Here is a 15624-nt window from a genome sequence, read left to right as displayed (position 1 = left end):
CCCCCTCCCCCTCCAGGATCCATGTGAGGGGACGCCATTAGTCCGACACGCCGGCCGGCGATCCCGGAAGAACCGGCTTCCAAAGGTATGAATGACCGGAAGTGACGCGCGAGACCGCCGACGTCACATCCGGAACGCCGAGCCGTCGATGGAGGGGGAGAACGCCGGGCAGCTCATGGAGGAGCCCGGCGAGGGATCCCAGGCCTGCTTTGCCCTCGTGGGGGCGCGGGAAGGCCGGGAGGGGGTCCCGAGGCACCTGCAAGCAGGACGACGGGAGCAGCAAAGGAGGAGGCGAAACGCGACCACTGCTGCCCGGTTCTGACAGGCAAAGCCTGCATAAAGGTAACGCAGTCGCCGGCCACTACAGCACCTGGAGACCTCTCCCTGTCCCATGGGGAACAGGAAAGACACTGGCAGGTGGGAGGTCCTTTTAAACCTCTCTGTGTTTCCTGTTCCCCATTAGGGCAAAGAGACAACCTCCATATGCCGTCGTGGAAGGTGACTAGAGAAATATTTTTGAGTCTTCGCGGCTGTTCGAAGGGATTCCCTAACAAACAGACTGTTGACTGTGAATAGACGCGAGAACTCGAACATATTATTCGAGCATGCAGAAGTCACTCTGTTAGCACTAGAGCATGCTCACATAACACCTTATCAGTGCACATGGGCTCATCATTAATAGCGATCCATTACTTTTCTTCTTCTTCTTTTTCTTCTTCTTCTGTTTGGATTTGGAATGATCCTTCTCCTTCTTCTCTTTCCTTTCCTTATCCTTTTCTTTCTTCTTCCCTGGAAGAAAAACTCAAGAGGTCAAACTTTCAGGATATCCCCTCATCACATTGTAATCGCCAGGAGGTCACATTTCAGAAACTACAGTAACAGGATTTATTGCTGTGTCCCCCCACTTCTAGTGTGGCCCTCATTTAACTTCCGACCAGGGGGCCCCCCTTCTGCACCGATTGAACCTTCTCTCCAGAATCCACATTTAAAGGGCCGGAGCGCTGATCAGATGGACTATGTGTCAATGCGAAAGCGAGAAAAGAAAACAATAATAATAATATTATTACCTGCAGAAGATGTTTTGTCTTCGGTCTTTACTTTCTTGTCACTTTTTATGGCTCCTGTCAGAAGGAAAAGGTAAAATAAAGCCCACGGTCAGTGAGGGGCGCCGGGTGAGCCGGATCCGGCTACTAACAACACGCCATGACTGCAGCAGATCTGTCAATACAAACTGCACATTATTAACCACAAGCGCAGAGCAATGTGTCTCTCCTTCATTTATGTCTCTACTTCCTCAGAAGATCCCGAGCTGGAGCCGATCGGTTACTTCATGTAACACAGCCGGTACCCCACTATACAGCGCGAGCTCAGCTCTGCAGACTGCTCCATACAGTGAGAGCACAGTGCGCCAAATCTGTACGACGGGCAGCACTAAGCCGCCAACCACAATACTGCAACCAGACGAGGCCGCTGCATATAAAATAAACCGCAAAGTGTCCGACCCGATATAACCAGGAATATTGTAAGAAAACTCTCAAAATGGATTTTACAGCCATTATGACACAGGATCAGTAATGTAATGTATGTACACAGTGACTGCACCAGCAGAATAGTGAGTGCAGCTCTGGAGTATAATACAGGATGTAACTCAGGATCAGTAATGTAATGTATGTACACAATGACTGCACCAGCAGAATAGTGAGTGCAGCTCTGGGGTATAATACAGGATGTAACTCAGGCTCAGAAATGTAATGTATGTACACAGTGACTGCACCAGCAGAATAGTGAGTGCAGCTCCGGAGTATAATACAGGATGTAACTCAGGATCAGTAATGTAATGTATGTACACAGTGACTGCACCAGCAGAATAGTGAGTGCAGCTCTGACGTATAATACAGGATGTAACTCAGGATCAGTAATGTAATATATGTACACAGTGACTGCACCAGCAGAATAGTGAGTGCAGCTCTGGAGTATAATACAGGATGTAACTCAGGATCAGTAATGTAATGTATGTACACAGTGACTGCACCAGCAGAATAGTGAGTGCAGCTCTGACGTATAATACAGGATGTAACTCAGGATCAGTAATGTAATGTATGTACACAGTGACTGCACCAGCAGAATAGTGAGCGCAGCTCTGGAGTATAATACAGGATGTAACTCAGGATCAGTAATGTAATGTATGTACACAGTGACTGCACCAGCAGAATAGTGAGTGCAGCTCTGGGGTATAATACAGGATGTAACTCAGGCTCAGTAATGTAATGTATGTACACAGTGACTGCACCAGCAGAATAGTGAGTGCAGCTCTGGGGTATAATACAGGATGTAACTCAGGATCAGTAATGTAATATATGTACACAGTGACTCCACCAGCAGAATAGTGAGTGCAGCTCTGGAGTATAATACAGGATGTAACTCAGGCTCAGTAATGTAATGTATGTACACAGTGACTGCACCAGCAGAATAGTGAGTGCAGCTCTGGGGTATAATACAGGATGTAACTCGGGATCAGTAATGTAATATATGTACACAGTGACTGCACCAGCAGAATAGTGAGTGCAGCTCTGGAGTATAATACAGGATGTAACTCAGGATCAGTAATGTAATGTATGTACACAGTGACTGCACCAGCAGAATAGTGAGTGCAGCTCTGGAGTATAATACAGGATGTAACTCAGGATCAGTAATGTATTGTATGTACACAGTGACTGCACCAGCAGAATAGTGAGTGCAGCTCTGGGGTATAATACAGGATGTAACTCAGGATCAGTAATGTAATATATGTACACAGTGACTGCACCAGCAGAATAGTGAGTGCAGCTCTGGAGTATAATACAGGATGTAACTCAGGATCAGTAATGTAATGTATGTACACAGTGACTGCACCAGCAGAACAGTGAGTGCAGCTCTAGGGTATAATACAGGAGGTAACTCAGGATCGGTAATGTAATGTATGTACACAGTGACTGCACAAGCAGAATAGTGAGTGCAGCTCTGGGGTATAATGCAGGATGTAACTCAGGATCAGTAATGTAATGTATGTACACAGTGACTGCACCAGCAGAATAGTGAGTGCAGCTCTGGGGCATAATACAGGATGTAACTCAGGATCAGTAATGTAATGTATGTACACAGTGACTGCACCAGCAGAATAGTGAGTGCAGCTCTGGGGTATAATACAGGATGTAACTCAGGCTCAGTAATGTAATGTATGTACACAGTGACTGCACCAGCAGAATAGTGAGTGCAGCTCTGGGGTATAATACAGGATGTAACTCAGGATCAGTAATGTAATGTATGTACACAGTGACTAAACCAGCAGAATAGTGAGTGCAGCTCTGGGGCATAATACAGGATGTAACTCAGGCTCAGTAATGTAATGTATGTACACAGTGACTGCACCAGCAGAATAGTGAGTGCAGCTCTGTGGTATAATACAGGATGTAACTCAGGATCAGTAATGTAATGTATGTACACAGTGACTGCACCAGCAGAATAGTGAGTGCAGCTCTGGGGTATAATACAGGAAGTAACTCAGGAACAGTAATGTAATGTATGTACACAGTGACTGCACCAGCAGAATAGTGAGTGCAGCTCTGGGGCATAATACAGCATGTAACTCAGGATCAGTAATGTAATGTATGTACACAGTGACTGCACCAGCAGAATAGTGAGTGCAGCTCTGGAGTATAATACAGGAAGTAACTCAGGAACAGTAATGTAATGTATGTACACAGTGACTGCACCAGCAAAATAGTGAGTGCAGCTCTGGGGTATAATACAGGATGTAACTCAGGATCAGTAATGTAATGTATGTACACAGTGACTGCACCAGCAGAATAGTGAGTGCAGCTCTGGAGTATAATACAGGATGTAACTCAGGATCAGTAATGTAATGTATGTACACAGTGACTGCACCAGCAGAATAGTGAGTGCAGCTCTGGGGTATAATACAGGAGGTAACTCAGGATCAGTAATGTATGTACACAGTGACTGCACCAGCAGAACAGTGAGCGCAGCTCTGGGGTATAATACAGGATGTAACTCAGGGTCAGTAATGTAATGTATGTACACAGTGACTCCACCAGCAGAACAGTGAGCGCAGCTCTGGGGTATAATACAGGCTGTAACTCAGGATCAGTAATGTAATGTATGTACACAGTGACTGCACCAGCAGAATAGTGAGTGCAGCTCTGGAGTATAATACAGGATGTAACTCAGGATCAGTAATGTAATTTATGTACACAGTGACTGCACCAGCAGAATAGTGAGTGCAGCTCTGGGGCATAATACAGGATGTAACTCAGGATCAGTAATGTAATGTATGTACACAGTGACTGCACCAGCAGAATAGTGAGTGCAGCTCTGGGGTATAATACAGGAGGTAACTCAGGATCAGTAATGTAATGTATGTACACAGTGACTGCACCAGCAGAATAGTGAGTGCAGCTCTGGAGTATAATACAAGATGTAACTCAGGATCAGTAATGTAATGTATGTACACAGTGACTGCACCAGCAGAATAGTGAGTGCAGCTCTGGAGTATAACACAAGATGTAAATCAGGATCAGTAATGTAATGTATGTACACAGTGACTCCACCAGCAGAATAGTGAGTGCAGCTCTGGGGTATAATACAGGATGTAACTCAGGATCAGTAATGTAATGTATGTACACAGTGACTGCACCAGCAGAACAGTGAGCGCAGCTCTGGGGTATAATACAGGAGGTAACTCAGGATCAGTAATGTAATGTATGTACACAGTGACTGCACCAGCAGAATAGTGAGTGCAGCTCTGGGGTATAATACAGGATGTAACTCAGGATCAGTAATGTAATGTTTGTACACAGTGACTGCACCAGCAGAATAGTGAGTACAGCTCTGGAGAATAATACAGGATGTAACTCCGGATCAGTACAGGATCAGTAATGTAATGTATGTACACAGTTACTGCACCAGCAGAATAGTGAGTGCAGCTCTGGGGTATAATACAGGAGGTAACTCAGGATCAGTAATGTAATGTATGTACACAGTGACTGCACCAGCAGAATAGTGAGTGCAGCTCTGGGGTATAATACAGGATGTAACTCAGGATCAGTAATGTAATGTATGTACACAGTGACTGCACCAGCAGAATAGTGAGTGCAGCTCTGGAGTATAATACAGGATGTAACTCAGGATCAGTAATGTAATGTATGTACACAGTGACTGCACCAGCAGAATAGTGAGTGCAGCTCTGGGGCATAATACAGGATGTAACTCAGGATCAGTAATGTAATGTATGTACACAGTGACTGCACCAGCAGAACAGTGAGCGCAGCTCTGGGGTATAATACAGGAGGTAACTCAGGATCAGTAATGTAATGTATGTACACAGTGACTCCACCAGCAGAATAGTGAGTGTAGCTCTGGAGTATAATACAGGATGTAACTCAGGATCAGTAATGTAATATATGTACACAGTGACTGCACCAGCAGAATAGTGAGTGCAGCTCTGGGGTATAATACAGGATGTAACTCAGGATCAGTAATGTAATGTATGTACACAGTGACTCCACCAGCAGAATAGTGAGTGCAGCTCTGGGGTATAATACAGGATGTAACTCAGGATCAGTAATGTAATGTATGTACACAGTGACTGCACCAGCAGAACAGTGAGCGCAGCTTAGGGGTATAATACAGGAGGTAACTCAGGATCAGTAATGTAATGTATGTACACAGTGACTGCACCAGCAGAATAGTGAGTGCAGCTCTGGAGTATAATACAAGATGTAACTCAGGATCAGTAATGTAATGTATGTACACAGTGACTGCACCAGCAGAATAGTGAGTACAGCTCTGGAGAATAATACAGGATGTAACTCCGGATCAGTACAGGATAGTAATGTAATGTATGTACACAGTGACTGCACCAGCAGAATAGTGAGTGCAGCTCTGGGGTATAATACAGGAGGTAACTCAGGATCAGTAATGTAATGTATGTACACAGTGACTCCACCAGCAGAATAGTGAGTGCAGCTCTGGGGTATAATACAGGATGTAACTCAGGATCAGTAATGTAATGTATGTACACAGTGACTCCACCAGCAGAATAGTGAGTGCAGCTCTGGGGTATAATACAGGATGTAACTCAGGATCAGTAATGTAATGTATGTACACAGTGACTGCACCAGCAGAATAGTGAGTGCAGCTCTGGAGTATAATACAGGATGTAACTCAGGATCAGTATTGTAATGTATGTACAGTGGGGCAAAAAAGTATTTAGTCAGTCAACAATAGTGCAAGTTCCACCACTTAAAAAGATGAGAGGCGTCTGTAATTTACATCATAGGTAGACCTCAACTATGGGAGACAAACTGAGAAAAAAAATCCAGAAAATCACATTGTCTGTTTTTTTAGCAATTTATTTGCATATTATGGTGGAAAATAAGTATTTGGTCAGAAACAAACAATCAAGATTTCTGGCTCTCACAGACCTGTAACTTCTTCTTTAAGAGTCTCCTCTTTCCTCCACTCATTACCTGTAGTAATGGCACCTGTTTAAACTTGTTATCAGTATAAAAAGACACCTGTGCACACCCTCAAACAGTCTGACTCCAAACTCCACTATGGTGAAGACCAAAGAGCTGTCAAAGGACACCAGAAACAAAATTGTAGCCCTGCACCAGGCTGGGAAGACTGAATCTGCAATAGCCAACCAGCTTGGAGTGAAGAAATCAATAGTGGGAGCAATAATTAGAAAATGGAAGACATACAAGACCACTGATAATCTCCCTCGATCTGGGGCTCCACGCAAAATCCCACCCCGTGGGGTCAGAATGATCACAAGAACGGTGAGCAAAAATCCCAGAACCACGCGGGGGGACCTAGTGAATGAACTGCAGAGAGCTGGGACCAATGTAACAAGGCCTACCATAAGTAACACACTACGCCACCATGGACTCAGATCCTGCAGTGCCAGACGTGTCCCACTGCTTAAGCCAGTACATGTCCGGGCCCGTCTGAAGTTTGCTAGAGAGCATTTGGATGATCCAGAGGAGTTTTGGGAGAATGTCCTATGGTCTGATGAAACCAAACTGGAACTGTTTGGTAGAAACACAACTTGTCGTGTTTGGAGGAAAAAGAATACTGAGTTGCATCCATCAAACACCATACCTACTGTAAAGCATGGTGGTGGAAACATCATGCTTTGGGGCTGTTTCTCTGCAAAGGGGCCAGGACGACTGATCCGGGTACATGAAAGAATGAATGGGGCCATGTATCGTGAGATTTTGAGTGCAAACCTCCTTCCATCAGCAAGGGCATTGAAGATGAAACGTGGCTGGGTCTTTCAACATGACAATGATCCAAAGCACACCGCCAGGGCAACGAAGGAGTGGCTTCGTAAGAAGCATTTCAAGGTCCTGCAAGTCTCCAGATCTCAACCCTATAGAAAACCTTTGGAGGGAGTTGAAAGTCCGTGTTGCCAAGCGAAAAGCCAAAAACATCACTGCTCTAGAGGAGATCTGCATGGAGGAATGGGCCAACATACCAACAACAGTGTGTGGCAACCTTGTGAAGACTTACAGAAAACGTTTGACCTCTGTCATTGCCAACAAAGGATATATTACAAAGTATTGAGATGAAATTTTGTTTCTGACCAAATACTTATTTTCCACGATAATATGCAAATAAAATGTTAAAAAAACAGACAATGTGATTTTCTGGATTTTTTTGTCTCAGTTTGTCTCCCATAGTTGAGGTCTACCTATGATGTAAATTACAGACGCCTCTCATCTTTTTAAGTGGTGGAACTTGCACTATTGCTGACTGACTAAATACTTTTTTGCCCCACTGTACACAGTGACTGCACCAGCAGAATAGTGAGTGCAGCTCTGGGGTATAATACAGGATGTAACTCAGGATCAGTAATGTAATGTATGTACACAGTGACTGCACCAGCAGAATAGTGAGTGCAGCTCTGGGGTATAATACAGGATGTAACTCAGGATCAGTAATGTAATGTATGTACACAGTGACTGCACCAGCAGAAGAGTGAGTGCAGCTCTGGAGTATAATACAGGATGTAACTGAGGATCAGTAATGTAATGTATGCACACAGTGACTGCACCAGCAGAATAGTGAGTGCAGCTCTGGAGTATAATACAGGATGTAACTCAGGATCAGTAATGTAATGTATGTACACAGTGACTGCACCAACAGAATAGTGAGTGCAGCTCTGGAGTATAATACAGGATGTAACTTAGGATCAGTAATGTAATGTATGTACACAGTGACTGCACCAACAGAATAGTGAGTGCAGCTCTGGGGTATAATACAGGATGTAACTTAGGATCAGTAATGTAATGTATGTACACAGTGACTGCACCAAAAGAATAGTGAGTGCAGCTCTGGAGTATAATACAGGATGTAACTTAGGATCAGTAATGTAATGTATGTACACAGTGACTGCACCAGCAGAATAGTGAGTGCAGCTCTGGAGTATAATACAGGATGCAACTCAGGATAAGTGCAGGACGAAAAAAAAAGTATTACTGTCCTGTGTATATAGGGTATGCATATTGATGATTATTTTCCCCATACATGTGCATTGGTATATAGGAGCACTAAACAATGTGACATGGGGTGGGTTTTAGCTACTTTTGAGAATTGGTTGAAATCTGCCTTAAGAACAATCTTGTTGTTTGTACATAAAAGCTTCAGTACTTTACCGACTTCCGGCTGCTTGTCTTTATCATTTACTTTCTTTATTATCTTTTCCTGCAAACTATTAGAGAGTTTGTTTTCTGCAGCAGCAGGAGATGACGTCTCCGTCGTTTCCGCGCTCGGGAGAGCAGAGGACTTTTTCTTCTTGCTTGGTTTAGGCGGTTTCAGGTTATTTGGTGACGCCAAGGCGGTGAGTAATGAGAGCGGATGAGACTCCGGGGCTGCGGAACAGAGGAAACGTTCACATATACTGATACTAACAGGACAAGTGGGAAAAAAAAATGTAAAAACTCTAAAGTAGCAAAAGACAAACAAATTAAGAAAATCTTTGCAATTTCTACACGAATTCCCGAAGATTAGCGTCCACCATTATATCCTGGAGGATCGCTGTAATCATTGTACAGACCTGGTCCTCACAGAGGAGAACAAGATGTCCCTTTATAGAATATTGGATAAATATCATAGGAAAATAAAAATCAAGGGAGCACCACAATTGCCTAAATTCACACAAATTTAGTGTTTTGTTGAATGTATTTTTTTCTTGTGTCTTGTATTTAATCTCAATCTAGATTACAAAAAAATATTATATATTTTTTTTCCACAATAGCTATTTTAGAGTCATATTTCCAGCTCCTTACAGAATACTTTTGGGCAGTCTCACCATCAATACAATCAAGATTACACTGACTGATAACACCTCTATATACAGTAGATCACACAGGATCCACCATTCACAATAGGTGATGTCACAGCTCACCTCCTCCTCCTGTACAATGACTGATAACTCCTCCATATACAGTAGATAACACAGGATCCACCATTCACAATAGGTGATGTCACAGCTCACCTCCTCCTGTACAATGACTGATAACACCTCTATGTACAGCAGATAACACAGGATCCACCATTCACAATAGGTGATGTCACAGCTCACCTCCTCCTCCTGTACAATGACTGATAACTCCTCCATATACAGTAGATAACACAGGATCCACCATTCACAATAGGTGATGTCACAGCTCACCTCCTCCTGTACAATGACTGATAATACCTCTATATACAGTAGATCACACAGGATCCACCATTCACAATAGATGTCACAGCTCACCTCCTCCTCCTGTACAATGACTGATATCACCTCTATATACAGTAGATAACACAGGATCCACCATTCACAATAGGTGATGTCACAGCTCACCTCCTCCTGTATAATGACTGATAACACCTCTATATACAGTAGATAACACAGGATCCACCTTTCACAATAGCTGATGTCACAGCTCACCTCCTCCTGTACAATGACTGATAACACCTCTATATACAGTAGATAACATAGGATCCACCATTCACAATAGGTGATGTCACAGCTCACCTCCTCCTCCTGTACAATGACTGATAAGACCTCTATATACAGTAGATAACACAGGATCCACCATTCACAATAGCTGATGTCACAGCTCACCCCCTCCTCCTGTATAATGACTGATAACACCTCTATATACAGTAGATAACATAGGATCCACCATTCACAATAGGTGATGTCACAGCTCACCTCTTCCTCCTGTACAATGACTGATAAGACCTCTATATACAGTAGATAACACAGGATCCACCTTTCACAATAGCTGATGTCACAGCTCACCTCCTCCTGTACAATGACTGATAACACCTCTATATACAGTAGATAACACAGGATCCACCATTCACAATAGGTGATGTCACAGCTCACCTCCTCCTGTACAATGACTGATAACACCTCTATATACAGTAGATAACATAGGATCCACCATTCACAATAGGTGATGTCACAGCTCACCTCCTCCTGTACAATGACTGATAACACCTCTATGTACAGTAGATAACATAGGATCCACCATTCACAATAGGTGATGTCACAGCTCACCTCCTCCTCCTGTACAATGACTGATAACTCCTCCATATACAGTAGATAACACAGGATCCACCATTCACAATAGGTGATGTCACAGCTCACCTCCTCCTCCTGTACAATGACTGATATCACCTCTATATACAATAGATAACACAGGATCCACCATTCACAATAGCTGATGTCAGCGCTCACCTCCTCCTCCTGTACAATGACTGATAACACCTCTATATACAGTAGATAACACAGGATCCACCATTCACAATAGGTGATGTCACAGCTCACCTCCTCCTCCTGTACAATGACTGATAACTCCTCCATATACAGTAGATAACACAGGATCCACCATTCACAATAGGTGATGTCACAGCTCACCTCCTCCTCCTGTACAATGACTGATATCACCTCTATATACAATAGATAACACAGGATCCACCATTCACAATAGCTGATGTCAGCGCTCACCTCCTCCTCCTGTACAATGACTGATAACACCTCTATGTACAGTAGATAACACAGGATCCACCATTCACAATAGGTGATGTCACAGCTCACCTCCTCCTGTACAATGACTGATAACACCTCTATATACAGTAGATAACATAGGATCCACCATTCACAATAGGTGATGTCACAGCTCACCTCCTCCTCCTGTACAATGACTGATAACTCCTCCATATACAGTAGATAACACAGGATCCACCATTCACAATAGGTGATGTCACAGCTCACCTCCTCCTCCTGTACAATGACTGATATCACCTCTATATACAATAGATAACACAGGATCCACCATTCACAATAGCTGATGTCAGCGCTCACCTCCTCCTCCTGTACAATGACTGATAACACCTCTATATACAGTAGATAACACAGGATCCACCATTCACAATAGGTGATGTCACAGCTCACCTCCTCCTCCTGTACAATGACTGATAATACCTCTATATACAGTAGATCATACAGGATCCACCATTCACAATAGATGTCACAGCTCACCTCCTCCTCCTGTACAATGACTGATATCACCTCTATATACAGTAGATAACACAGGATCCACCATTCACAATAGGTGATGTCACAGCTCACCTCCTCCTGTATAATGACTGATAACACCTCTATATACAGTAGATAACACAGGATCCACCTTTCACAATAGCTGATGTCACAGCTCACCTCCTCCTGTACAATGACTGATAACACCTCTATATACAGTAGATAACATAGGATCCACCATTCACAATAGGTGATGTCACAGCTCACCTCCTCCTCCTGTACAATGACTGATAAGACCTCTATATACAGTAGATAACACAGGATCCACCATTCACAATAGCTGATGTCACAGCTCACCCCCTCCTCCTGTATAATGACTGATAACACCTCTATATACAGTAGATAACATAGGATCCACCATTCACAATAGGTGATGTCACAGCTCACCTCTTCCTCCTGTACAATGACTGATAAGACCTCTATATACAGTAGATAACACAGGATCCACCTTTCACAATAGCTGATGTCACAGCTCACCTCCTCCTGTACAATGACTGATAACACCTCTATATACAGTAGATAACACAGAATCCACCATTCACAATAGGTGATGTCACAGCTCACCTCCTCCTGTACAATGACTGATAACACCTCTATATACAGTAGATAACATAGGATCCACCATTCACAATAGGTGATGTCACAGCTCACCTCCTCCTGTACAATGACTGATAACACCTCTATGTACAGTAGATAACATAGGATCCACCATTCACAATAGGTGATGTCACAGCTCACCTCCTCCTCCTCCTGTACAATGACTGATAACACCTATATGTATGTATGTATATATATATATATATATATATATATATATATATATATATATATATATATATATATATATATATATATATATATATATATATATATATATATTAGATAACACAGGATACACCATGCACAATACGAGATGTTACAGCTCACCTTCTCCCCTTCCTGTAGGCTTCTCACTGTTATTACAGACTGTCCACTACACCCTTCGGGGTTCCACATCCACTGCACTCACATCCGTTTGCATTTTGGCTGCTACATAGATGCTGCAGATTTTACGTTTTGCCCTTTCATTGATCAATACTCAGGCAGCAGCCGCCTGCAAGGATTCACGGCCACTCTCAATAGTCCACACGGGAAATGAAGCTGGATTTATATTGATGGAATTAATCCAAAGGAAATAAATGCAGAAATCAAGAGTCCTGAATATAGAAGGAACAGGACTGTGGCCGAGCTGCCTGGAGCATCCGACTCGCGGCCTCATACTAGATAGCAATGCCGAGCCCGCAGTGTGCATGCACAGGGAGCTGGCACCATTTCTATTGGTTTACAGCATGATTTCATTAAGATCCCAGGCAAAAAAAAATAAAAAACCTGGGATGTAGCAGAGCCAAATTTGTTATTTAAGCTAAGTATTCCTTCCATTCAATGTAGCACCAAAAGAACGGACAAACACAGCTCTGCTACATTAATATCGAGAAGGTGATTTCCTTGCAGCCAATTGTCCGTTTTAGTAAATAATAATATTCTTTGCGAAATAACAATTTTGGCGCCTCATTTATAATACCGCACTATAATTATATTATATATATTGTACAGTACAGACCAAAAGTTTGGATACACCTCATTTAAATATTTTTCTGTATTTTCATGACTATGAAAATTGTACATTCACACTGAAGGCATCAAAACTATGAATTAACACATGTGGAATAATATACTTAACAAAAAAGTGTGAAACAACTGAAAATATGTCTTATATCCTAGGTTCTTCAAAGTAGCCACCTTTTGCTTTGATGACTGCTTTGCACACTCTTGGCATTCTCTTGATGAGCTTCAAGAGGTAGTCACTGGGAATGGTTTTCACTTCACAGGTGTGCCCTCTCAGGTTTAATAAGTGGGATTTATTGCCTTATAAATGGTGTTGGGACCATCAGTTGTGTTGTACAGAAGTCTGGTGGATACACAGCTGATAGTCCTACTGAATAGACTGTTAGAATTTGTATTATGGCAAGAAAAAAGCAGCTAAGTAAAGAAAAACGAGTGGCCATCATTACTTTAAGAAATGAAGGTCAGTGTCTGAAAAATTGGGAAAACTTTGAAAGTGTCCCCAAGTGCAGTGGCAAAAACCATCAAGCGCTACAAAGAAACATGAAGACCGCCCCAGGAAAGGAAGACAAAGAGTCACCTCTGCTTCTGAGGATAAGTTTATCGGATTCACCAGCCTCAGAAATCGCAGGTTAACAGCAGCTCAGATTAGAGACCAGGTCAATGCCACACAGAGTTCTAGCAGCAGACACATCTCTACAACAACTGTTAAGAGGAGACTTTGTGCAGCAGGCCTTCATGGTAAAATAGCTGCTAGGAAACCACTGCTAAGGACAGGCAACAAGCAGAAGAGACTTGTTTGGGCTAAAGAGCACAAGGAATGGACATTAGACCAGTGGAAATCTTTGCTTTGGTCAGATGAGTCCAAATTTGAGATCTTTGGTTCCAACCACCGTGTCTTTGTGCGACGCAGAAAAGGTGAGCGGATGGACTCTACATGCCTGTTTCCCACCGTGAAGCATGGAGGAGGAGGTGTGATGGTGTGGGGGTGCTTTGCTGGTGACACTGTTGGGGATTTATTCCAAATTGAAGGCATACTGAACCAGCATGGCTACCACAGCATCTTGCAGCGGCATGCTATTCCATCCGGTTTGTGTTTAGTTGGACCATCATTTATTTTTCAACAGGACAATGACCCCAAACACCTCCAGGCTGTGTAAGGGCTGTATGACCAAGAAGTAGAGTGATGGGGTGCTAAGCCAGATGAACCCAATCGAGATGGTTTGGGGTGAGCTGGACCGCAGAGTGAAGGCAAAAGGGCCAACAAGTGCTAAGCATCTCTGGGAACTCCTTCAAGATTGCTGGAAGACCATTCCCGGTGACTACCTCTTGAAGCTCATCAAGAGAATGCCAAGAGTGTGCAAAGCAGTCATCAAAGCAAAATGTGGCTACTTTGAAGAACCCAGAATATAAGACATATTTTCAGTTGTTTCACACTTTTTTGTTAAGTATATAATTCCACATGTGGTAATTCATAGTTTTGATGCCTCCAGTGTGAAGGTACAATTTTCACAGTCATGAAAATACAGAAAAATCTTTAAATGAGAAGGAGTGTCCAAACTTTTGGTCTGTACTGAATATTAATATATTATATTATTCCTCAGTTATTCCTCTGTACTATAGCTCTTTTCAAAAGGGGCGTGACTGGTATGGTCAGCACTGATAGGCCAATGAATGGGCCACGCCCACCAATCGACACACGCGGCTATCAGTGTATTCCTAAATTTCCAGGAGGAATAGAAGAGGAACGCCACAATGTAGAATTCTGAGAAAAGAGGATTCCTTGTTAGATTATGGAGAATATGAGCATTGACGAGTGAGACTAAGACTTGCTACATCTCACTAACATATACCGTCATGTACATAAAAGCAAACAAGGGCAAACCTAAGCCAGAAATGTGTCTTACTGGTATCTGGATACGTAATGTTTGCTACTAGTTGTTTCAGAAGAAAAAAAATATATACAATAAGTCTGGAAAAAGGCATACAGAAAAAAAAATGTAATTTTTTTATTTTAAGAATAGCAGTACTCTTTTACGTAGGCCGTGTGGACAGTAAAAATAAATCACAGACCACTCCCTAAGTTACCGCCAATGTTTCCTGCACTGTCAGACAACTTCACCTCAATATATAAATTATGTGATTTATAAAATAAAAAAAAAAACGAAATCTCTACAAAAATGTCAACCACTAGGTGTCTCGCTTCTGTGCACCATGTTATTTATTGCCTGTTTTGACATGTTAATACATACTAGGAACAGTGCATGCTGGGAAATGAGTAAAGGGATGTTCCAGCTCCTACAGTGCTGGCAGAGTGCTGTTGAAACGAAACTGCCTAAATCGGCGATAGTGGATGGCGAATTATA

At 42.8% G+C, this 15624-nt stretch overlaps 1 protein-coding gene across 1 annotated transcript in view; it reads right to left on the bottom strand.

The window, feature by feature from the left end:
• PHF20L1 (PHD finger protein 20 like 1) overlaps positions 1 to 15624 on the bottom strand; it is a 110131-nt gene that overhangs the window by 23264 nt on the left and 71243 nt on the right. Inside the window, exons 12-14 of the mRNA XM_069731936.1 lie at positions 8718 to 8933; positions 1068 to 1121; positions 694 to 789 (exon numbers count right to left, since the gene is read on the bottom strand). Of these exons, the coding sequence (XP_069588037.1) occupies positions 694 to 789; positions 1068 to 1121; positions 8718 to 8933 (366 nt within the window). The remainder of the gene's footprint in view (positions 1 to 693; positions 790 to 1067; positions 1122 to 8717; positions 8934 to 15624) is intronic.

The sequence above is a fragment of the Ranitomeya imitator genome, chromosome 6, assembly GCF_032444005.1.
Source record: "Ranitomeya imitator isolate aRanImi1 chromosome 6, aRanImi1.pri, whole genome shotgun sequence".
Lineage (NCBI taxonomy): Eukaryota > Metazoa > Chordata > Amphibia > Anura > Dendrobatidae > Ranitomeya > Ranitomeya imitator.
Note: the sequence above shows the minus strand (reverse complement) of the source record. Positions and strands in the feature narration are given on the sequence as shown.